The following is a 23,545-nucleotide window of genomic DNA, read 5'->3' as shown; positions in this document are numbered from 1 at the left end:
CAGGGACCACTTGGTCTGGATGGCAAACCTGTAAGTGATGACAAGGACATTTTGTGTGTTCCCAGAATGGGCTGCCCCATGGCCTGGGAGTGACCATGGAACATTCAAGGGAAGGGACAGATGGGTTAGAGAGTTAGGGTTAGGGCTGGAGTTAAAGGTTAGGGTTTAGGATTCGGGTTAAACTCTGGGATTAGATTTAGGGTTAGGTTAGGGTTACGTTAGTGTTAGGCTTAGGTTTGGTGTTTATGGTTAATGTATTAGTCACTTTCCTGTCACTGGAACAATATGCACAGTCCTTACAATTTAAAGGAGGCGAGGTTTACTTTCACTCATGGTTTTCATAGGATTCATTGTTGGTTGACTCCATGGCAAAAACAGCATGGTGGAATTGCATGGTAGAGGAAAGCTGCTTACTGCAGGACAGCCAGAAAGCAGAGCGAGAAGGTGAAGCCAGCTAGGGGGATGCACCCTCCAAAGGCCCCCCCCTCTAAAAGCACATTTAGCTATGAAATCATCAGTGGATCAGTCCACTGGTGACTATAGTCCCCCATGATCTAATCATCTCCCAAAATCCCCACCTATGAATACGTAAGACTTTGGGGGAACATTTTAGGCCTAAACCATAACAGTTAGGGTTGGACTTGGGATTAGATTTGGAGTTGTTAGGTTATTTAGGGTAAGGTTAGGGTTTAAGATTAGGTTCAGTGTTAAGCTTAGGGGTTTGAGTTTCGGAGCGTGTTCATGTGTTATGATTAGAAGTTTAGAGATTTGAGCATATAATGAATAAACCACTTGGGTGTCACATGAATTCAAATCCATCTCCACCATCTACTGACTGCTTCCTTGAGGTGGCCTCTTCATCTCCTGATCTTCAGGCTCCTTGTTTTGAAATGGTGCATTCACCCCTCCCTCTTGAAGTCATGGAGAAATGTAGACAGTGTGGTCACTGGTGCCTGTTTAGCTCTCAAAGTCTGAAGGCCCCTGCAGCAGGCTCAAGCATAGAGTGTCTTGATGCATTCTCAAGATTTCCATGGTGGGCACTGGACTGAGAAGTTCTCAATGCCTGGTACAAAAGCCTATGATCCTCGGGCATCCTCAGCAGTTGAGCAAGATGCACGGAGAGACATAGCACAGTTAGATAATCGGATATGGACTGATGGAGGGGATAGACGGACAGATTGATGGGAGGGAGGGAGGGAGGAGGGAAAACAGATGGATAAAGGGCTGCCACCCTTGAGGGAGTATGCTTCTGGAGATAGGGTCTCTGTCTGCCCCCACCCTGCAGACTGCAGGCAGCTGCCAGGGGTGGTCTCCTCATCAGCATCTGCTCACGCAGGGGTGTGTGCCGAGCAGCGAGGGGCTGTGGCTAGCACCTGTGTCCTTCCCTGGTGAGAGGCTGTACCCATCGGCCCTTGAGGGTGGCTGCCAGACCCTGGTCTCCCTCTGCTGAGGACTGAGGCGTGGCGCTTCCATGAGCCCAGCAAGGGCAGGTCTCCGGAAGGGTGATGGCCTTGTGTGTAACTTTCCGCTCAGCCTCCCACAGCCCTGCCAGCATCACAGGCCCTTCTGTCCCCAAGAGCATAGGGCCACTGGAAGGGGAACCCCCCTAGCTCTCTTCACTCACACCTGTTCTTTCTTACCTTCCTTCTCCAGGGACTTCCAGGCCCCAAAGGGGAAAAGGTAAGTACTGCTGAAGCCATCCTGACGCTGGAGGCTGATAAAGGGTGCCAGTTCCAGGGTGACCTTGGGCGAGTCACAGCCCTTGTGGAGCCCCAGTTTACCATCTGTAAAGTGGGCTCAGCAATCCCTGCCTCTGAAATGGCGACCAGACTCACACAGACCGAATAGTGTGCTGGGTGAGTCAGATCCGAAATCTGGCGCCAGGGCATAACAGAGCTCAGAGCCACAGTCTTCCTAGATTGACCAGTTTCCAAAGAAATTAGCAATGAAAGAGGGTCCCGGAGGGCTTGGGAAGCTGAGCCGTGACTGTTCCAGGTTCTCTTTGGGAAGGACGCCCCCAGGAGAATGTGTGGCAGAGGGCCATCTTTGAGCCCTGAGAAAGACTTCCTGACGTTTGGCACTGGAAGTCAGGCAGCACCCTGAAGGCCTGGGCCATAGGCTTTTTTTCAAACACCCAATCTCAAGCTCTGCGTGACCTTGGGCGGTTACTTGGGCTCTTGTGCCTCCGTCTCCTCATTAGGAACGGAGATAAACTCAGGGTCTGCCTGTCGCTTCTGTTAGAATTAAGTCAAACCGTGAAGCCTGGAGCACAGCGTAAATGCTCAGTAGGAAACGCGCAGAAGCAATGAAAGTGGTGGTGACCTGTGTCCTGCTTTGGTTCCTAGGGTGCGCCAGGAGACTTCGGCCCCTGGGTAAGAATGGCGCACACACACCTCGCCCCCTCCCCTGCTGTGTTGTTCTCCTGGGGTGTCCCTAGGGTGTCCCCATAGCTCAGCACAGGAAGGGGCTAGTGAGACAGCACGACTGCTGTGAGCACACCAGGGCCACCACCTCCCACACAGATGGCGAGTGTCCGGCAGACGTCACAGTCCCTGTGGCTGTCACCACGGTAGCCAGTGGGGCTGGCCCTGGTCCCAGATACCAGCCTTCCTGAGGGTAGCTGGTCTGACTACAAAGCGCGGCTCTGCCTCGTACAGCTGTGACCTTTCGCAACTCGCTCTCACCTGAGGAGGCGAGGTGCGGCCACGGCTCCCAGTGGTTGTCGTTGTCGTGAAGACTCACTGCAGCCCTGCAGGTCAGCGCCCAGCATGGAGACAGATCATTGTGTCCTCCAAGCCCACTTCTGCTTGCCCCTCAGGGTCCCCTTGCCTGCACTCAGAAGTGCCTCGTGCTGAGCCTAGAGCAGGCAGAGGGTCGCTTCAGTAGCCCTGGACAGGAGCCTCACTGCTCCCAGCACGGCCCAGGCGGGGAGGCTGAAAGATGGCATTAGCTGCCCAGGCCGCTGGGTACACCAGCGCTTTCTGGAAGGTTTGCCGTGGACATTGTAGCAGGGCCAACCACCAGGCCAGTCACCTGCAGGCGCTGGAGGAGGGCGCCACCTATGGGGGGTGGAAAGGCAGCAGGGAGGAGCGTGGCTGGGGCTGTGTGGTCCCGACTGCTGGAACCCAGCACCACCCCTTCCTGGCTCTGAGCCTGTTTGTGTGAACTGAAGAGAGTAAGGTCCACATCGCCGGGGAAGGGGTGGCCGGGCTGAGTCCCCACAGCCCAAGCTGCCCTTGCCTGGGCCCCTCGCCACATAAATCTGGTGAGATCGCTCTGAAATCAAAGAAAGGGTGCTTGTATTCCTGCTAGGGAAAAGGCTTTTTGGCTGCTTTCTGGTGGCTGTGTGGGAGCTGATCTTCCCCAGAGGAATGCCCACGCACAACAGGCCCTAGGGCCATGGGAGAGAAACGTCCCTCCCTTCACGGTGTCCTCCTTGTTGTCTCAGTCCTCGGGTCATTTGTGGAGTTCAGTGGCTTAGAACAACACTGTGTCATCACGGAGTCTTTCAGGGTCTCCAGAGCAGGCGGGGTCTCTCATGAACATAGCAGCAGGTCCCGGAGACCGAGTGATGGGCCCTCCCAGTGTCGCCGTCAGTGCAGGTCCCCGGGCTGCACCCCCAGGCTGCCCTCTGAGGTCCCGGGTGCTCCAAGAGCAGCGCCCCAAGGGGCAGGCAGTGGGCAGTGGTGGCCTGTGAGAGGCTCTGCCCAGAATGGGCAGCATCAGCTCCCCTGCATGCTGTCAGCCCAGCCACAGTGGCGGGGTGGAGAAATAGACTCCTGCTTGATGGGGAGCAGCGAGGTCAAGCTGCAGAAGAGCCTGTGATACAGGAGCCAACGTGAAAGCCACCTGTGGAGCAGGCAGCCTGCACCCCGCTATCAAGCTGGGCCCTGAGCTGGGTGAGATGCCTCAGAGGCACCTCGTGGCTTTTCTGACCACACCACCTGTTTGCTGACTAGATGGTCTTCCCACGGCTCAGCCCGGGCTTCATAAGCAGAGACCACCTTGCGTACAGTCTCCGTGTCCTCAAGGTAGACGCTGAGCAGGACTGGGCCTTCTGGCTTGCTGTGCTCCCCGGTCCCCAGCTCACCACACATGTCCAGGGTTGGACCTCTGCCATCCAGTCCCAGCCGGGCAGGAAAGAAACTGGGAACCACCTCCCCTAAGACCCGCTGCATCCCTCAACAAGCAGACTGCAGGCCAGCGGTTCCCAGTCCTGGGCCTCTAAGCAATAAAAGGAGCAGCCAGAGCCAAGGGTGGAAAAACATCTAAGAGCCCGGGACAGCAGTACATGACTCTAATCCCAGCTACTCAAGAGGCTGAGGCAGGAGGATAGCAAGTTTGAGGCCAGCCTGTGCAACTTAGCAAGACCCTGTCTCAAAAACCTAATAAACACAAAAAAGTCTAAAAGAGACCGGGTGCCTTGGTGGTCAGAGGAGGCTCGGCTGTCCTGCTCTGTAACCCTCAGTAAATGATCACCCCTCTAACTCCCAGCCTTCTTCTATACAATGGGGCAGTAGAGCCCCGGCTAGCTCATCACCAAGGTGGGCTTAAGATGCTCTCCAAGGGTCTTGCTTCCCCATGCTGGGTCCACAAAAGGCTTCTTCCTCTTTCAGTTACAATGAGGTTGGGAGCTACAGGGCCTATGACCAGGTGTGCCCTTACCTGTGCCGGTATTGGGCAGGCCTGGCCAGGGCACAGGAAGGTGCCGGTTGCACAGTGGGATTCCTTCTTTCTGGGTTGCCCCGTGGGGTGGAGGGCTCTGGCTGCCCGAGGTCTGACCCAGTACTAACAGCAGCTCTGAGAGCTTGGGCCTTGGTGTTGCCTGAGAGAGAGTGCGTGGCCCTGCACTGCCTTTCTCTTTTAGCTTTTCATTTTGAGATAACTGTCGATTCATGTGCATTTCTAATAAATAGCCCCCCATGCGCCCTTCAGCCCTTCATCCAGCTGCCCCAGTGGTGACATCTTGCACTGCAGTAGGACAGTCTCACAATCGGGAAGCTGACACTGAACAGCCCACCAATCTGATTCTGACTTCCCCAGTGTTACACACTCATTTGTGTGCATGTTCAGGTGTGTGTTTTGTTGTGTGCAGTGTCACCACACTTGCCGGGTTGGGTAACGCTACCCAAGATTCCTTGTGCTATCCCTGTACAGCAATGGGCAGATCCCTCCCTCTGACTTCACCCCGGCAACCACTCATCCCCAACTGGATCATTTTCCCATTCAAAGATGTTACACAAATGTAGGCATGTGGTATGTAGCCTTGTGAAATCGGCTTTTCTCAGTCAGCACGATTCCCTCGAGGTGCATCCAATTTGTTGCATGCGTCGGAAGCCTGTTCTTTTCTGTTTATTGCTGAGTAGTCCTGTGACATGAATGCACCACAGCTCCTTAACCATTCACCTACGGAAGGACGTTTTGTTTGTTTCCAGTTTGGGGCTATTGCACACAAGGCTGCTATGAACATCTGTGTACGGGTTTCCATGTAAACACAGGTTTTCACTCCCCTGAGATAAATGCCCCAGGCAGCCCCTCCAGCACTTTTAACGAGGCGGGAATTGACCAGCTGGACAGGTCTGTGAGAGGCGTCAGGGTGCTTTGCAGGGAGAAGGACACAGGGCCCTTCTCCCACACCGACCTGTGTCATCTCCACCTACACACCTCTGGCTTCAGGGCCGGACAGGTGGCACATCGCCTGAGGTGTGAAGGCTTCTGCTGGGCCACTGGGGCCAAGATGTAAAGACCTGTCCCTCCCTGCGGCTCTGGGGCAGCAGAAAGAGGCCCAGGAAGTATCCCAGGCGTCCCGTGGAGCCTGCCTCCGGGGTGGGGGCGGGGAAGGCAGCCAGCGAGCTGGGCCCCTCACCCTCAGGCTCAAGCCAGGCCCCATCTCTTTCAGGGGGAACAAGGGCAAGATGGAGCTGCAGGGCCTCCAGGGCCACCTGGGCCGCCTGGGGCCCGGGGCCCTCCTGGTGACACTGGGAAAGACGGCCCCCGAGGAGCTCAAGGCCCGGCGGTGAGAGCAGGCACAGGGCCGACGCCCCAAAACCCCAGCTCTGCCCCGAACAAGCCTGGCCCCGAGCTTCGCCTCATCCAGACCCTAACCCTGGGCCAGCCTCCGGTCCCAGTTCGAATCCTGTCCCCAGCCCCAGGCCCTAACCCGACCCAGAGCCCCACCTCAGCCCAGTCTCGAACCTACCCCCAGCCTGGCCCTTGATCCCGGTCAGGGCTCTCATCCCCGCTCCTTTCCAAATCCTGACCTGGGCCCCCATCGGGCTTATCCAGACTGCCCTAACCTCCAGAATCTGCCTGCAGGCATAGCTGTGAACCCAGAGGGGCCCCGTGGTCCCGAACCCCAACCTTGGTTGCAACCTCAGTCCCAGCGCTGCCGGGGCGCTGGCCCTGAGGCTCAGGCTCGGGCACTTCACCATCCCCAGGCCTTGCTCCTCCCCTGCCTGCCTTTCTCCCCAGCGCTAACTGGCTAGTCAGCCTCCGTTTCCTCGTAGTCCTAACCCAAACCCTGAAGCCTAGCCCTTGTCCCACCACCCCTTTCCCTAACCAAGGGACTGCAGCCTGCCCCTCGTGCCCTGAGGAGCCCGTTCCTCCTCCACGATGCCCCCAGGACCCTGGCAGGGCAGTTGCTCATCCTGGAAATGGGCTCGTGCATTTCCGGGCACATCGGGCACTTAACTCCCCAGGCCTCCAGCGTCTCTCTGGGACTGGGCAGCGGCCCCACTTTCCAGGCCGGAGTGAGAATGCAATGATAAGACCGGGTGCCCCGCCGGCAGGAGACGGGGCCCAGTTAAATATGACACCGGCAGGCCCCTCATTGCTGTTGTCCTGTCTCCTCAGGGTCCCAAGGGAGCGCCTGGGCAGCACGGCGAGACGGTCAGTACCGGGGCCTCTCAGAGGCCTGGGCTGGCAGCCCAGTGCCCCAGACCCGGAAGCCCCTTTCTCGCCGTCCCGCACGCAGGCTGCATGAGGCCCGTGCGCATGCGCAACCTGCACACCTGCCCTCCGCCCTCGGCCAGGCAGTGGCAAGCGGGCACCAAGCCCGGGGGCCAGAGCTCAGTGGCCCCAGCTCCTGGGTCTGCACCTCGCTTGTCACTGCTTGAGCCTGAGGCAGCAGCTGACCGAGGCACTAGGAGTCAGTCCCCATACAGCAAACGCCTGGTTCCCCGCACCCTGCCTCCTCCCTGGGACTAGAAAGGGACGTGATAGAGGAAAGGCCCAGGCGCACCTTCCAGCGCGGTCTGACACCTTCTATTCTCTTGTTCCAGGGCCCCAAGGGAGCCCCAGGGCCCAAGGTGAGTGGTCCTCTGCTCAGAGGTGGGGGATGGGTCCCCCCCCCCCCCCGTTTCTTGTCCCCAGTGAAGCCGAGGCGGAGAGTTAGGAGATCCCATTCTGTGACCATGGGACTGTTACTGCCTCTCTGGGCCTCGGTTTACCCATCTATCGAATGAGAGCATGATAAACTTTTCTTGTGTTCACTTCACACTGGGTGGTGAGGGTTGAATCGTAAAGTCCATTAGCTGTCTGGACTTTATTTCTGGAGCGGTTTTTGAGTGGAAAGTAGAGATTTCCTGCATACGCCCCATGCATGGCCATCACCAGGAACCCCGCCAGAGAGGTGCATCCCTGTGGGACCGCCAGGGCTCTTGCTGGACACGCCAGCACGGCCGAAGTCCACGCTGACCAGAGGGCTCCCGTGGCGGGGGTAGCCCTGGGAGTTTGGCCAAGTGTGCGGCGATGTGTGTCCTCCACCACAGCACCCGCAGAATAAGTCCACGGGCTTGAGGATGCCCTGTTCCCCCAGTCCCTGGCCCCCGCTGAGCTGTTTACTGTCCCCATAGCTTTGCCTGCCAGGGTTGCAGGGTGGACTCACACCCCACGTAGCCTCTTCAGCCTGCCATCTTCAGCACGGTAGTGTGCGCCTAAGGTTCTGCCCTGCCTGTTCTTGGGTTGATCGTTCATTCCTTTTAGGGCTGACGAGCATGCCATTGTCTAGAGTACTGTGCACTTCCCATTCACCCCCTGAAGGGCGTCTTGGTCTCTTCCAGATGTGGGCATTGTAAGCTCAAGTGTCATCAACATCCGGGTGCAGGTTTTCATGCAGTCCCAAGTTTTAACAGCATCGTGTTCTAAGCCTTCTCTGGGCCTTTGCAGCCTCTTTTTCTCGCCTCCGTGGGGAGCACCTGGTGGAGGGGGTGCTGCGGTCCTCCTGGGAGGATGCAGAGCCCTGGGCCGAGAAGGAAGGGAGGGAAGCACTGCCCTTGGTGGCGCCTTCTGGGAGCTGGGCTCACAGGCCGTCTCTCTCCATGGCCCCCATCAGCCCTCTGTGGCTTCCGGTCACCTCCCCACTCACACGAACAGTGACTTGCCAGGGCCGCAGACCGACAGGGTTGTGAGACTCTACAGTGCTGGGCTCTCTGGGCTGGCACTGACTGGGCCACTGGTACCACTTGTAGGTGAAGGGCAAGGTCCAGGGCAGAACCACACCTGTGGCTCTGACCTCTCTAGCACCTCTTGTCCCCACTTCCGGATGAGCGTGGTGCTCCCAGAAAGAAGGTGAGGGCCCAGGGAGCAGCTTCCTGGCCAGTGTCAGGAAGGTGCAGGGGAGCAGGCCAAGGACTGGCGGCAGGGACAGGGCAGGTCCTCCGCGTAGAGGCCCTTGGCAGGTGGCTGCTCTGCCTCCTGTCTCAGCAGAGGTGGAATTTCATCCCTGTGTTCACCCACTCACTCCTTTCCCGGCCTCCATCACACACCTCAGGGCTGGGGCTGAGGTTCTCCAGCAGCATCAGTGTTGCCCAGGGCGAGCAAGAAATGCAGATTCAGGGCTGGGCCGGAGCTCCGGGATACAGAGCCAGCCTGGCCTGCGCAGGGCCCTGGGTCCCACCCCCAGCACTGAAAACCTTCTGCAGTGTGAGTTCTGGGCCAGCCCGGACTCTCCAAAGCAGAGGCTGTAGGGCAGGGCCCCCAGGGTCTGTGTACGCAGCCCCCTGAGCGGCTGAGGTGCTGGAAGCTTGGGGACAGCGCTGACCGGGATGGTGCCCACGTGCTCGTCGTGCCGGCCTGGTCTTCTTGCCCCAACTCTTATTCCTGGCGTGGCGCCGCCTGTGTACTTCCACCATTCTCGTCTCTCAGCCTCCTCGCCTCCTTCTGAGCCAGGACCGCATCTGCCCTGGCCGCCGAGACACTCACGCTATCTGCGGCGTGAGGGAGTGAATGAGTTTTCTCGCGCGCGACTGTCCACGCCCTGTGACTCCAAACACTTGCTGGGCTGGCTCTGGGCTGGGGGCAGAGGACACCGATGACACGGCCCCTGCCCTGCCCTCGAAGTGGGAATGTGTGGGGAGGCTGGCGGCTCTGGAAGGGGAGGGGCAGCTGGCACCAGCATCAGCTGTTCTCTCTTCAGGGGGAGGACGGGATGCCCAGCCAGCCAGGGCTCCCCGGGCCCCCAGGCCCCAAGGTAAGTATGTGCCCCTTTCCCCGGGGGCCCTGCCTTCGTGGCCCACAGTTGCCACCTGCCTGGTCCCTGTCCTAGCTCTTTCCCGGCATGGCAGAGTGGGCCACTCAGCTCATCCAGACCCCAGCCTCCCTCATTCCCTCAGGTGCTCTTGGTCCCGTCTTAGGTGACTGCACTTGGCCGTGTCCCCAGCTGCACACCTTGCTCCCTGCCTCTTGCCACGGTCCCCAGGTCCTGGCCAGCCCGCCCCATGATGGACCCTGGATGGTGGCAGCCAGAGCCCCGGGACCTCTGGCTGGGGCAGCCCCAGGGTCCATCTCCTTGGCTGCCCAAGGTGCCCTCAGTGGGAGCCCTCCGCCTCAGGCCCCCAGGCTGCTGTCCCCAGTGCTGTGTCTCACACCTCACGGCGGCCTCTGCATTTCAGGGCGAGCCAGGGAGTGCGGGGCCCCAAGGACAGAGCGGCATGGACGGCGCCCCAGGCCCGAAGGTGACCTTAGCGTGCCCTGCTCTGGCGTCTGGAGGCCCCCGCACCGTCAGCCAGGCTTGAAGGGGGAATGTGGTCTCGGTCAGAGGGGCTGGGGGGCCGCGGGCCTGGCGCAGGTCAGGGCTCCGCTCGGCCCACTCAGCTCGGAGTGCTTGTCTCCCGGGACCTTCTCATGCATAGGCCCTGGGGCCCTGGCACACGGCCTCTGCCCTTCTGGGGAGAGGGGACTGGAGGGGTGGGGTAGGGCCCGCGCCTGGCTGCAACCATGTGTCTCCACAGGGGGAGCCCGGCCCTAGAGGCACCGATGGAGCCGCGGGGCCCCGGGTAAGCAAGGACCTAGGAGCTTCAGTTGCCCCCGAGACCACGGGGGGCAGTGGAGTTACAAGATCTGAGCGTCTTCTCAAACTGTTTATTGCTGACACTTTTACCTTTCATAACATCTGCTTACGGTCAGATATTCCAATACGGAAGCCCCAGAGTCAGAGTCCCGACCTCCATTACTAAATAAGAGTTCTTTCGCTCCCTGGTGCTGTGCGCCCTCCCAGCCTCCACCAACCGGTCACCCGCTGGGGTGGGCCTTGCGTTTTCTCTCCCCTCACCACCCTTGCTTCCCTGATCTCTTGCAACCAGCCCTAGGGACCTGGCCTTGCGTAGACCCCAGGGTCCCATCCTCAGCTGTGTCACCAGGGGTGGCCGTGTGCCCTTGGTCCCAGGGGCTGACTTCTCCTCCGAAGAACAGATCTGAGACCCGGCCTGGCTGTGCAGGAGGCTGGGGACTGGCTCGGGCCCTGAGGGTGGACTGTGTGTACGGGCCAGAGAGCTCCGTGCAGGCCGTGGTCTGTCAGCTGAAACAGGGCTGGCGCTGCTGTCCCTCCCCAGTGAGGGGCTGGCCTGGCTGACCCTTCACGCAGCCTGGGGGAGTGAGGCCCGGAGTGCCCACAAACATCCGGGGTGGTGTGGAGTGTGCAGTGTGTGCGCTTGTGTGGTATGCACTTAGTCAGAAATGCAGAGACCTTGGCGCACGCAAGTGCAGCCTGTGGAGGTGGGGAGGGCAGGACCCAGCCGTCCATGTCCCGCAGGAGCCCCCAGGGGGAGCGACAGAGCTCCACGCCGCTGACCTGCACAGCGCTCCCCTGAACTCCACACTCTGCCGCAGGGTCCCCCGGGCCTCAAGGGCGAGCAGGGAGACACAGTGGTGATCGACTACGACGGCAGGATCTTGGATGCCCTGAAGGTAGCGTTCATGGGGGGCCGGGATGCCACCTTGATACTCACGCCCTGGCAGCGCTGGTCCTGGAGGTCCTCACAGGGGCAGGGGCAGGGGCAGAGGCAGCTTAGCTCGAGGACCTCCCTCTTCAGGTGCCCGAAGCTGTCATCAGTGCTGTTGAGACCCATGCAGTGCTGGAAGAGCGACTGGCAGGCTGGGGGGTGTGGCCCCAAGTCCCAGGCCAAAGGGAAGCAGGAGGCAGAGCACTTCCTGGTGACCAAGCCCTTCTCGGGGCCACTGGCTGTGAGGCTAGGTCTTTCCACCACGGTTGGAGGGGGACGAGAGGGGAACCCTGTCCCACAAGCCTGCGACACCTGTGCCCACTGAGGCTGGCCCAGTGATGGGCAAATTGGGACAAACCACAGCAGAGTGGCTGGGTGCTGCTGCTCGTGGCACCAGGGCAAGGAGCTGGGGTCGAGGCATGGTGGTCACCAGAATCAGACCTGCCGTTGGCACCTGGGCCCGGAGCTTCAATCCCCGTTATCCCTGATGGTAACTACGGCCCGCCCCAGGCCTGCGTGTGACGGGTGTGACGTGGCTAGGGGGCGTGCATGTGCATGTGTGGCCCAGGCTGGCAGGGAGCCTTGCAGGAGAAGCCCCATGAGTTGTAACTCATAGGATTTTGGGTGCCTGACTGGTTTGATCTGATGGCAGCAGGCAGCCGTAGCCGGTCTTTGAAAAGAAGAGAGACTGGGGAGGACCAGCTCGGGAGCGGTAGGGGAGGTTCCTGGAGGTGGTGCAGGGGAGAGATAGCAGCAGGGAGCCGGCCGGGGAGGTCGGTGTGGGCCTGGGGCTGGAGATGCAGGGAGGAGGGAGGAAGTGAAGGTCGACGAGGGGCCTGGGCGATGCCAGCAGGAAGGGCAGGCTGGGGACAGGGAGTGGGGCGGGCACCAAGGCTTGTCCCGCCAGGGAGCTGGGCAGTGTGGCCTCAGCATCCATGGCTGGTGGTCATAAGCCTGAGTGAGGGGGCACCTAGGCGTGGGCTCAGACTTGAGACCCCCGAGCCCCCATCCCCTACCTGCAACCGAGGAACTCCTCGGGACAGGCAGGTGGCAAGCAGCAGAATCGCATCAGCACAGACGGCTGGGCAGATGTGGTCCTTGTCCTCCAGGGCCAGCAGGGATCGCAGGTGCCCTGAGGCCCCTGGAGCCATCAGAGAGCCTTGGGCGGGACGGTGTGTGAAGACAGCCGTACTGGGGGAGACCGGCTCTGGCGGTCGGGGCCTCTGTGGGAAGAGGCGCTGAGAGCTCAGCCATGTCACCTGCCTGCCCTCGCCCTGCCCTGCCTGGGGGAGCCGACTGAGGCCCTTGAGCCGCTGCAGGCTGCAGCTGCTCCACAGGGCCTCAGCCGGGTGGGGGGTCTGCCTGACCTCTGACCTGCTCCGTTCCTGCCACAGGGTCCCCCCGGGGCGCAGGGAGCCCCAGGGCCACCAGGGATCCCCGGAGCCAAGGTCAGTGCAGATTCAGCTGCGGGCTCCCGGAGACCTGGTCTCCACCTGCCTTCCCCTCTCTGCCTGTCCCCGACCCCCGAGTCCCTCCTGTGTCAGCCTGGGTCCTGGGGGCCCCGTTCTAACCATACCAGGTGCCCTCTTCAGGCCCTGGCCCCACTCCCCACCCACACACTGAACCGACCCTCCTCCCTCACCCAGCCCGGCCGGCATGGGGGCTTGTGCCTGCCTAGAGAAAGCCCAGATGTCGGTGACAGCTTCACAGTTCCCGGGCTCTGTGGCCTGGGCCTCAGTGTCCAGAGCTGTCACCTAACAACCTGTAGGCGACAGCCCCATGCTGCAGCTGCCCCTCAAAGCTCAGCAAACGAACAGCAGCGGCACCCAGGTGCCTTCCCGGGTGTCTCTGACCCCGCCTGGGAAGGCCAGTCGGGGGCAGCCAGGCCTCCCTCAGGCCACCACCCATCTTGGGGCTGAGGGGCACACAGGCCCTTTTCCTCTTACCATCTGTTCCCTGCAGGGTGAGCTCGGGTTGCCGGGTGCCCCAGGAATCGATGGAGAGAAGGTCTGTGGGCTTTGACTTCCTTGGTAATGCTGCTTCTGGGCCTGGGGTGTGCGTGTGCCTGGGCGTAGCCCTGTAGACATGAGCATGTCCTGCGTGGCCCTTGATGTCTGTGGTGTGTCTTTACTGCCTGGCCCCTAGCATGTGGCACATTGGGCAGGATATAATTATCTGACTGAGGGGAAGCCGTGCCTCCCAAGTGGCTGCCCCAGGCCCACAAGCTCCCTCCTGCCCTGCCTCTGGCCGCGCCCCAAGCACAGGGTCGGTGGGTGTCCTGGCCCCACCTAATCCCAGCGGCCCCCGCTGCCTTCAGCCAGGGCTTCTGGCTACACAGCAGGAGGTGGGGGTCTGGCCTGGCCTGACCTGAGCTCAGAACCCACTGGGGGGCAAAGGAGGGTCCCCTGTGCCCCACTGATTCTGTGATCTTGTGGCTTTCAGGGTCCCAAAGGGCAGAAAGGAGACCCAGGAGAGCCCGGGCCGGCGGGGCCCAAAGGGGAAGCAGGCGAGGTGGGCTTGTCCGGCCTGCCGGTAAGCGTGGGCTGGGCTGCCGCTGTGAAGGCGATCCCATCCCTCCCGGGGCGGCTGGCAGGGCTGTGGCGAGGCCGGGGAGGCCCGCTGGGAAGGGCAGGGCACACCGGCAAGGGACACCCTGGGCTTCCCGCCCATGCAGCCCCAGCTGACGCCCGCCCTCCTCTGTGGGACCTCTGCCCAGCCCACGAGGCAACAGGGTCCACATGGAGATGCGGCCGGGTGGCAGTGAGGTGGCCTTGCAGTCAGACTGAGCTCCAGCCGGGCTGCCCGGGCTTGCATCCAGCTCCATCGCTCCTGACCCTGGAACCCTAGACAGGGAGCTGACCTCCTCCAACCCTGGCTTCCTCACCGATAAAACGGAGTGAGGTCGGGGGTTTAGCTCAGTGGTTCTGCCGGCCGCCTTGAAAGCGCAAGGACCCGAGTTGGATCCCTGGTACCGGGGGGGGGGGGGGGGGGGGGGGGGGGAACAAAACAGGGGTGAGCTGGGCGTGATGCTGCACGCCTGTAATCCCAGCCCTGGGAAGCTGAGCCAGGGGGATTTTGATGAGTTCAAGGCCACCCTGGATGACATAGCAAGACCCTGTCTCAAAAACACCAAGTAAGGGAATAGACTAGACTAGGGATGCTAACTTCCGACACTCACAAGAGAAGCCGTAGACAGAGGTAAGCGTGGTGGTGCCGGGCAGTGAACCTGCTGTCACCATGGACATTTTCACTGCTGCTCTTGTCCTGCCCTGGGGGCGCTGAGCCAGGGAAATGGGGCTGCAGGGCCAGCTCCTCGCTCCCTGCGTGGGTGCAGGAGGAAGGGGAGGCCACCGGGCAGCGCGGGACGAAGTAAGATGGGCCGGAAGGGCTCACAGGCCACCGTCCACAGGGCGCTGATGGCCCCAAGGGAGAGAAGGGAGACTCGGCATCTGAGAGCCTGCAGGAGAGCCTGGTAAGGGGGTGCTGCGGCTCAGGGCTCCCCCAGCCTCAGCCCAGGCCCGGGGCAGAAAAGCATCTGGCCTGACCCGGCCCAGGGCAGTGGGGGGAGGGCTGTGTCCCCCGGAGGCCACTGGAGAAGGGAAGGCCAGCTGCCCAGTCCCCCACAGGCTGCGCCCCGAGCAGGAGCCTCCACCCCGTGCTCTGTCACGCGGTTGGAGCAGGGCCAGGGAGGGAGGGCAGCAGGGGTGACTGACCCACCTCTACTTCCAGGCCCAGATCATAGCGGAACCAGGGCCCCCCGGGCCCCCCGGCCCCCCGGTAAGGACGGCTTGGCGTAAAGCAGCTGGGAGCCCAGGAGGGTGGCCACCTGGGGAGGACAGGGGTCTTCGGGGGGCCAGGGCCAGGGCCAGTGAGTGGCCTGAGGCCATCGAGGCAGCCCTGCCCTGAGTCTACACCCAGCCAAGCGCCATCTGCCCTCCTGTCTCCTCTTCCAGGGCCTCCCGGGAATCCAGGGCCCCAAGGTGAGTGGTGGAAGCCCCAAAACCACACCCCGTGCCACGTCTTAGGGCTGGAACTTGCCCAGTGCCTGGCGCAGCCTCTGCTGCCCTGGAGCTGCAGCCCGGGGCTCTGTCCACTTCACCCTCTGCCCAGGCCCCAGCCACTGCCCTCCTCCAGCCTCCGCGTCGGCCTCCCTGTCTGCCTCCCCACACGTCCCGGCCCACAGGCGTCTTTCTCACTGCCCACAGCCTGAACACGAAGTCTGGGCTGGGAAACCTCCAGTGTGGTCTGCCGTGTGCCCTGCCCCGGGAGGTGGACACAGGTCCTGTCAGGCCTGCACCCCTCACTGGGGAGGAGGAGAGCTCTGCTCTGCCCCCAGCTCAGAGGCCGGGTGGGGACCCGAGTCGCAGAACCCCACCCTGAGCGGGGCCAGTGTGTGGCCTGACCAGAGGTGCTGCCGCTGCTGGCTCTGTTCTGTCCCGAGGCCTCCCCAGGTTGGATTCAGGCCAGGCCGATGCTGTCTGGGACCGGGTCCAAGGGGGGCGCTCCGGAAGCTGGCTGGTGCAGGCCCAGCCCTTCCCCTGCCCACCTCCTTGTCTGTGGAGTGGGTGTCACCCTAACCCTCCCGTGCTGGGGAAAGGGGAAGGCACCCCTGTGCTCTTTCTGGTCATCCTCCCTCGCAGGAGGCCAGGCCAGGCCTGTGGGTCCCACACCAGCCGCGTGCTCCACTGTCCTGCTGTCCGTCTGTCCCATCCCCACAGACTGAGTCTCCCCTTCATTTCCAGGGCCTGGACGGAGCAAAGGGAGAGAAAGGCGCATCAGGCGAGAGAGGCCCTAGCGGCCTGCCAGTAAGTGTGAGCCTTGCTTGTCCCCCGAGGGGCGACATCCTGTAGCTGCCACTCTTCCTGACCCACACTTCCCCCCCAGGGGCCAGTCGGCCCGCCGGGCCTTATTGGGCTGCCAGGAACCAAAGGAGAGAAGGTAACCCCCCTGCCCGGACACCCCACGACAGCCACATGCCCGTGGTGTCCCCAGCCTTCGAGGCTCCAGCCCTGGACCTCGCCGGGGCTCTGCCCTCACAGGGAGGGACCCGTGGCCCAGTGGATGCCGTTCGTCAGCCTCCCCGTGCCAAGCGTGGGTCCCCAGCAGCTGTGTTCCCATCCTCACACCTCTCTCTGTCTCTCCCCAGGGCAGACCCGGGGAGCCAGGACTCGATGTAAGTTTTCCATGGTCCCCTCTAAGTGACTGGGTCCCTCCTGTGTTTTTCCTCTGCCCTCATGTCGCTCACACGGTAACCTGATCTGGCCGGCGTGGGTGTGGCCCCTTCCCCAGGGCTGCAGCTGACTGGCTCCCGTGTCCTCAGCACCAAGGCCACGCAGGGCCTAGAGCAGGTGCCCTGTGGATCGATGATGGATGGACAGTGAATGGATGCTGGAGACTTGATGACTGGATGGGAGGATGCGTGGATGAACGGATGAAGGATGGACGGGGGGTGGATGCGTGGATGAATGGATGAGGCTTGGCAGCAGGGATGTGGGGAGCAGAGTGAGGGTCCTGCAGCTACACCCTGGCGGAGATCATGAGGCCTTGTCTGGGCCAGTATTTCAGGGAGGAGAGAAAGGGAAGCCATAGCCTAGTGTTGATTGTATCAGGCTGCCTTTGGAGGAATAGCATGAACAAAACATAGTTTAAAGCGGCTTAAAGTGACTCATACGTGAGAAGTGCAGGGGCTTAGGCCTCGCCTCAGGGCACAGCTGGCTCAACACAGGGCCGCCTTAGCTCCCTCCTCTGCTTCCCATGTGGGGATCACTCAGGGCAGAGCCAGCAGCTCCACACCTCAGGCACCCTGGGCCGGATCCGGACAGATAATACTGGCCTCAGCCTGGTGGACTCTTGACTCCCCTGGGCCCAGGCGGCCCACACTGACCGCCACTTGGCTGCAGGAATGCGGTACCCTCTTGGACACCCGTAATCGCTGCCCAGCCCCGGGTGGAGGCCGTGGACTGTGAGAGGGAGGCTGCAAAGCCGGGAACGCTCGGGAGGGAACGGTGACCAGCCGCAGGGCTGCAGCTCTTCTGTCCACCCGAGACCTTAGGAGGGCATGTCACGAGCCAGGAAGAGGGCCAGTGAGACCACACTGGAGAGAGACGGGCCCTGGACCCGGGGGAGTCAGGGGTGGCGTCCGAGTGCTCAGGCCACGGAGTTCATGTCACAGCTGCCTCTGGGAGGCCGGGAGCTGGGGGGGGGGGCATCTCCAGGCCACACCTACGGCTCCCCCTGGCAAGCCCAGCCCCTCGTTCACCAGAGCCAGCTGCTCTGGGCTTCCTTAGACCCCACCCCTTTATACAGCAGCCCTGCTGGGGCCCCGCACCCCTGCGCTGTGCCTCTGTCACCTGCCCCATTAGGCAGAGCGAGGGACCACGTCAGATTCCTCCCTGTGTCTGCCTCCTGGTGGCTGCTTAGTCCTGCTGGGTGGAGGATGGACAGATAGACAAACGGACAGATGACTGTCCACAGAGCTGAGCCGAGGGCAGAGGACAGCGGACACTCTTCCTCAGTCTGTCACAGACAGTGACGCAGGCTTCGTAGAGCCCCTGTGCCCCGCCAAGCCCCAGCCGAGGCCGAGCTCCTGGCCGGGACTGGAGCCGGGGCGTGCGTGCAGGCGCCACCGTGGTCCGCTATGGAGGAGGCAGAGCTGCTGCCCGACCTGCACGCTGTGCTGTCCCCGACGCCTCATGGCTCCCCGCCCGTGCCTCACCCCGCAGCATGAGCAGCACGAGCCAGAGGCCTGCAGCAGGGAGGGGTCTTGGTGGAGCGGGGCACAGAGTTCGGGAGAGGGAGCAACGGGCCGCAGCCCTGCCCTCGGGCTCAAGCTTTAATCCTCCTTCAGGGCTTCCCTGGTGCCCGAGGTGAGAAAGGCGACCGGAGTGAGCGTGGAGAGAAGGTGAGGGCAGCGGGGAGCGGGGAGGCGCTGCAGGGCTGGGCCCCGTCCGGCTTCTCTGAGGCCGTGGCGGCCACCACCTCGTTTCTCCTGCAGGGGGAGCGAGGTGTCCCCGGCCGGAAAGGCGTGAAGGGCCAGAAGGGAGAGCCAGGGCCGCCAGGCCTGGACCAGCCGTGCCCTGTGGTACGTGTGGAGCTGGATGGGGCCCAGCCCGGCCTTGGCCTGTATCAGTCGGCTGACACCTCCCCGCCCCGGGTTAGCTGCAGGTCCCAGGTGCTGGGTGCCCATGGCCATCTCGGTCATTGCTGCTCCCCCAGCCACATCTGGGGTCATGGCCTCCTCTCTGGAGATGGAAACCCTGCCGGGGCCCTGTTCCCTTCCTACCACAGCCCCGGGGGGGCCCGGCGTGAGTGGGGACCCAGCTCAGAGGGGCTGAGCCAGGAGCGGAGCCCCGAGGGCTGGGGAGGTGACAGTCCTGGACGAGCCACAAGGGTACAGGGTCAGGGAGAGCCCAGCTCCTGGGCTGGCTGCCCGGGCCCCGGCTGGGGGCTGACCCCTGTGGTCCCGGGCCAGGCTGGGGTGGGCCCAGGCTCCCTCAGGCCCTGCTCCCCAAGGCCTCCTTGCTCCCACGTCCCCCACTTGCCAATCCCTTGCCTCTCCCCGCTTTCCTGCCCCTCCCAGTAGCCCCTGGTAGCCCACCAGGTCCACGCTGGCCCAGTTTGGCAGCAGGCAGGAGTGTCCAGGGCAGCTCAGCCGAGACAGGAAAATGAAACGGCCGGGTCTGCAGCTCACACTGGCCAGATGTTTGTACCTGGCCACCCCCCGGGGGGCTGGGGACAGGGGTGTGCAGGCCCACCCAGCACCAGGGACCCCACCTGGTCCCCTGGCCTCCAAGCCTGGGTCCCCCCTAGGTGGTCGGAGAGCCCCATGACAAAAGAGCCCAAAGGACAGAGAGGAGGGCACCACAGAGGCCGGCCGGCCGCAGCTGGGGGCAGTGCGGCCCGGTTCCAGCCTCACCCTCACCCTGCCTGGGCAGCTCCCTGCCAGCCTCTGTCTCTGCACAGGACCGCCCCCGATGCGGAGGCAAGCAGGGCCCACCCGGGTCCTGGGGCCCAGCGAGGGGCAGCGGGCCCTGCCCTGTGGTAGGCGGTGTGGCCTGCTGTGTGCTGTGTCCCCCTGGGCCCTGGGCCTGCTGTGTCTGTAGCTCTGCCCCTCCCTCCCTGCCCCTGCTGCCAGTCCGTTCTGCCCTCTGCCCCTTCCCTTTCCTGCCCAGCTGGCCCCTGCTGTGCACCCAGGAGGCTCCCATGCCGTGTGTCTGTGGCTGTGCCTGGCTTCGTAACACAGTGGAGTGGTTTCCACCCTGGCCTCTCCCAGGGACTCTGCATTGTGTCCCCGCCAGCTCCCCGGCCGTGGGCACCGCTATGCCCCGACAGTCCCCTCCCCAGGCCAGTGTCCACCCTGCGCACCCGAGCCCACCCTGCCTGCCATGTGGATCCCGCCACAGGCCAGGGCTGCAGCAGGCACCGCCTCCCGAGGTCTGCTTCAGATGGTCTTGGGGACATTCCTGCCCACGGCCAGAGCCACCGTCACAGGGCCAGGGCTGGGCCCTCCTGGCAGGCAAATGTGTCCTCCTGCCTCTGCCACGCACAGGTGTCCCGGCAGGCCCAGGACAGGCGCAATCCCCCTGCACGTGGGCGGGGTGTGGGGGCAGAGAGCAACCGGCCTCACGTCCCTGTCACTTACTGCTCCTTCCTCTGCAGGGACAAGATGGGCTGCCCGTGCCTGGCTGCTGGCATAAGGTACTGTGCGGGGTCAGCCCTGGGGCAGGTCTGGAGCGACAGGGCGGCGTGTCAGGCTGAGAGCTGGAGCGGAGGGGCAGAGAGGGCCCTGGGGATGGGTGCCATCACTTGGAGCTCGGGTGCCTGCAGCACCCCACACAGTGCCGGCACAGCCAGCGACAACCCGGCCGTGTCTGTCCTGTCGCGTGGCCAAAGAGCGGGGCAGTGGTCCCAGCTATTGTGTGCCGGCCTACGGGTCACGTGGGGCTTGTGGGCACCTGGCACAGCCGGTACGGAGCCACCAGTGCCAAGTCCCCTGAGAGGCAGGGGGAAGAGAGGAGGAAACGGCCCTGCGGCATGGGTCACAGGGGCATCTCGGGCCCCTCGTCACCTGCAGTCTTTCCCTCCTTCACCAGTGACCCTCCAGCCCAGCGCACAACCTGTACAGATCCGTGTGAACCTTTTTAATTCTTGTAAAAACAAAACAGTAATATATTGATCTTTCGTGGAACGCACCACTGTGGCCTGTAAACCTGGCCGGTGCCACCCAGCCCAGCGGGCAGCACGGGCAGCATGCAGGACGGGGTGCACTTGTGGCACTGTGGGGCTCTGCTTGCCCAGGAAGGAGACGACGGTGACCGCACCTGCTCGGTTGGGTTTCCGGTCACCGGATTAGCAGACTTGGCCCCCGCTGCCTTGCAAGAGCTGTCCCCAAAGCCAGGAGTCCCAGGACACACCGGATCCAGCCAGACCCCCTTGGCCTGCTGCTCTGGCCTCTCCAGCCTCCAGACTTCGCCACAGCTGGCCGCCTGGACCCTGGCTCACCCAGGCAGGACACAACTCTGCCGGGTACTTGGCACTGGACCAGGGAGGCTCTGCAGAAAGCACCAGTGCTGGTCTGGCTCCCTCTGGAAACTGGGAGCAGGGCCCAAGACAGAGCCCGCTGTGGGGTGGTGGTCGCCGGGCATCGGACAGAGAGCCCCAGGCTGCGCTGGCTACTTCACGTCCTCACATCTCTCAGAGAGGGATGGGGCACTGGGCTGCCTGAGGAGACGTCCCCCACCCAGGGCTGTGGTCAGCCTGGCAGCACGGGGCCGCCAGTGAGGGGTGCAGTGGGGCGAGTGCAAGGCTGTCCGGCTCCTCTCCCCATGTGTAACAGGTGTGCTCAGGTAATAAACGCCACCGTGTGTGCTACGCCTGTCCTTGTGGGTGGCCCTGGCCACCTCAGGCACTGAGCGCTGGAGAGACAGGGACCCTCTTGTGTCAGAGCCACGCCAGAACCAGAGGAGGAAGCACGGGACTGGGGCCCAGACGGGGCAGTTAGGAAGACAGCTCCACACCTGGGCCTGCCACAGTCCGCAGAGACCTTTGGCCTGTTGCTCCAGGTCACTGAGCTGCTCTTGGCCTCCTGCACTCTGGTTGCCAGTGAATGCTGTGTGCAGATCACCCCAAAGCTTGCGACCTTAAAATATGGCCAAGGGTGATGGTTCGCACCTATAATTCCAGGACTCAGGAGGCTGAGGCAGGAGGATCCACACGAGTTCGAGGGCAGCCTGGGCTACAGAGTGAGTTAAGTTCAGCCTGAACTGCATAGAGAGACCCTGTCTCAAAAAGTAAAACATTTCGGGGCGGGGGCGAATGGACTCAGGCGGGTAGTTCTCACTCAGTCTCCCACAGCTGGTGGCCGATGGTGCCCGTCCACTAGGAGCAGGACAGCCAGAACACCCCTTGGGTTCTTCCTCACTTCGTGGTGGCTGGATTCTGAGGGTAAACAAATCAGGTGGGTCCGGGGAAGCTGTCAGCGGTGACCAAGCCTGCAAAGTCGTATGGGTCCCTTCCTGACAGTCAGAGGTTCGGCCCAACCCGAGGAGGAGGCAGATGCCCCTCTCGAAGCACATTTGGGGAGAAAAGGCATAGAAAAGCTGCTCGACCAGCCCAGGGGCCACCAGAGGAGCCGGAACGGGGAAAAGCAAGGAGCCACAGGCGGGCTGAGCCAGCAGGAGAAATGGCCCCAGTGCACGCCTCCTACGCGGCCCATTCCGGTTCGCTCGTGGCCTCCCCGCCCCTCGGGAAGCCCCCACCCCTCGAAGCTCCGCGGGGACCGAGGCTCGGGGCGGGCACCCGGATGGGGCGGCAGCGAGGGCCTGCAGCCTGGCAAAGGCTGGGCTCTGGCCTGTCCTTTCGAATCGTTTGGCAGGGGGTGACCGGGTCTGGCAGGCAGATCTTGGAGGGGTCGAAGCCTCGCGCTCCTCCGCCTCAGGTTCCACTTGGCCCGTTGTGCCCCCTCGTGGCTGCAGACCAACCTGCAGCGCCAGGGCGGTTGGTCGGATGAGGCTGTGGGAGATGTCCCAGGGCCCAGGGGGATACCCTCCCTGCCCGCAGCTGAGCTTCAAGGGCGGGGGCGCTGGGCCCCTCACTACCCTTCCGAAGGGAGAGCGGCACATTTACCGCGTCTTGCTGTGTGCTGTGACATCTAAACTAATGGCCAGGACCACAGTCCCCCCCTTTTTCAGTACTGAGATTGCACCCAGGGCCTTCACACTGGGCTGCATTCCCACCCCTTTAAAATTTTTTTTAAAATTTTGGGATAGAGTCCCGGTAAGTTGCCCAAGCAAGGCTCAACCTTTTGATCCTCCTGCCTCGGCCTCCCAGATTGCTGAGTTACAGGCCTGTGCCACCACACCCAGCGCATGCTGCCCTTTCACAGGAGCCTGAGGCCGGAAAGGTCAGCTCACTCAGGCTCCTTCCCCTATCCCTAAGACACTGCAGGAAGCACAGGGGTGCTCTAGGTTGTCTTAGTGACGGGGTCACGCCGGGCGTCCTGTGGGCAGGGCCAGGGAGGCAGCCCAGGAGAAACGCCAGGAGAAACGCCCCGCTCGGCCCAGCGGCGCCTCGCCCTCCCCCGCAGGGGGCTGCGGTGCTGCCACCAGGCCGGGTGGGAGTTTAGGCGCAGCAGCCCTGGAGGTGCGGCCCAGCGGGCACTGCCGGGCGAGAAGCCGGCGCGCTGAGCAGACCCCGGCCCGTCACACGCACAGAGGTACACGCAGCCGCTCCCCCGGGGTCGTGTAAAACGTTGGCTCAGCTGATACTACAGATCACGAGACCCACTCCATTTGGAAAGACGCAAAAATCCTGCGGCCGGTCGCACGCCAATGGGATGTACTTGACGCCACAGAACCGTGCCTTTGCGATGGTTAGCGCTCCATGCTGTGTATATTTTACCACAATAAAGAACGCGAGGCTCTGAGAATGCGCCTTAAGTGCCTTAAGCGTGTTCGCCTGGGGAGAAGCCGCGCCCAGAGGGTGGCTCCGCTCCCGCGCCAAGCAGAACCCCGCTCCGAGCCCCGGGCCTGGGGCGCCCTTGCTCTCCGTCCGCACGGCACGGGTCTCGGTGTCTCTGGACCTAGCAGGAGCCGGGTGCCCTGAAGGTCCGGCCCGGCTCGCCTCGTCGGCCCGCGCCCTCCGCCCTGCGTGCTGCTCCAGCCGGAGCCCGAGCTCTTCCTGTCAGGCCGGCGCCAGGCGGCGCTTCCCGCTCAGCGTCACGGGCGAGCCCGAGTCATCCGGGCCGGGGCAGCACCCGGAAGGCGGGCGCGCAGGGAGCAGCCGCGGGGCGCGGACCTGCAGAGCGCGTTCCCCCGCGCGCGCGCGCG

The 23,545-nt window shown here is 62.8% G+C and overlaps 1 protein-coding gene and 1 long non-coding RNA gene across 2 annotated transcripts in view; one reads left to right on the top strand and one right to left on the bottom strand.

Annotated features, from left to right (window-relative positions):
• Positions 1-21,089, top strand: part of Col23a1 (collagen type XXIII alpha 1 chain) — a 272,540-nt gene extending 251,451 nt beyond the window's left edge. Inside the window, exons 6-29 of the mRNA XM_087195002.1 lie at positions 4-30; positions 1,654-1,680; positions 2,346-2,372; positions 5,900-6,016; positions 6,853-6,888; positions 7,281-7,307; positions 8,836-8,862; positions 9,416-9,469; positions 9,891-9,953; positions 10,230-10,274; positions 11,107-11,184; positions 12,614-12,667; positions 13,182-13,226; positions 13,662-13,751; positions 14,629-14,691; positions 14,949-14,996; positions 15,173-15,199; positions 15,962-16,024; positions 16,104-16,157; positions 16,366-16,392; positions 18,067-18,120; positions 18,214-18,300; positions 19,878-19,916; positions 20,312-21,089. Of these exons, the coding sequence (XP_087051128.1) occupies positions 4-30; positions 1,654-1,680; positions 2,346-2,372; positions 5,900-6,016; positions 6,853-6,888; positions 7,281-7,307; positions 8,836-8,862; positions 9,416-9,469; positions 9,891-9,953; positions 10,230-10,274; positions 11,107-11,184; positions 12,614-12,667; positions 13,182-13,226; positions 13,662-13,751; positions 14,629-14,691; positions 14,949-14,996; positions 15,173-15,199; positions 15,962-16,024; positions 16,104-16,157; positions 16,366-16,392; positions 18,067-18,120; positions 18,214-18,300; positions 19,878-19,916; positions 20,312-20,314 (1,182 nt within the window). The 3' untranslated portion in view covers positions 20,315-21,089. The remainder of the gene's footprint in view (positions 1-3; positions 31-1,653; positions 1,681-2,345; positions 2,373-5,899; positions 6,017-6,852; positions 6,889-7,280; positions 7,308-8,835; positions 8,863-9,415; positions 9,470-9,890; positions 9,954-10,229; positions 10,275-11,106; positions 11,185-12,613; positions 12,668-13,181; positions 13,227-13,661; positions 13,752-14,628; positions 14,692-14,948; positions 14,997-15,172; positions 15,200-15,961; positions 16,025-16,103; positions 16,158-16,365; positions 16,393-18,066; positions 18,121-18,213; positions 18,301-19,877; positions 19,917-20,311) is intronic.
• LOC147823028 (uncharacterized) lies at positions 11,179-13,666 on the bottom strand. Its single transcript, XR_015444884.1, has 3 exons — positions 13,166-13,666; positions 12,236-12,442; positions 11,179-11,331 (listed from the first exon to the last, which is right to left on the bottom strand). It is a non-coding gene; the product is annotated as an uncharacterized LOC147823028 (long non-coding RNA).
• Positions 21,090-23,545: the final 2,456 nt, after the last annotated feature.

The sequence above is a fragment of the Heterocephalus glaber genome, unplaced genomic scaffold (genome assembly GCF_053883595.1).
Source record: "Heterocephalus glaber isolate CG9 unplaced genomic scaffold, H.glaber_assembly_v1.0 deba00001606, whole genome shotgun sequence".
Lineage (NCBI taxonomy): Eukaryota > Metazoa > Chordata > Mammalia > Rodentia > Bathyergidae > Heterocephalus > Heterocephalus glaber.
The sequence above is the reverse complement of the archived record's forward strand: the minus strand, read 5'-3'. Positions and strand labels throughout refer to the sequence as shown.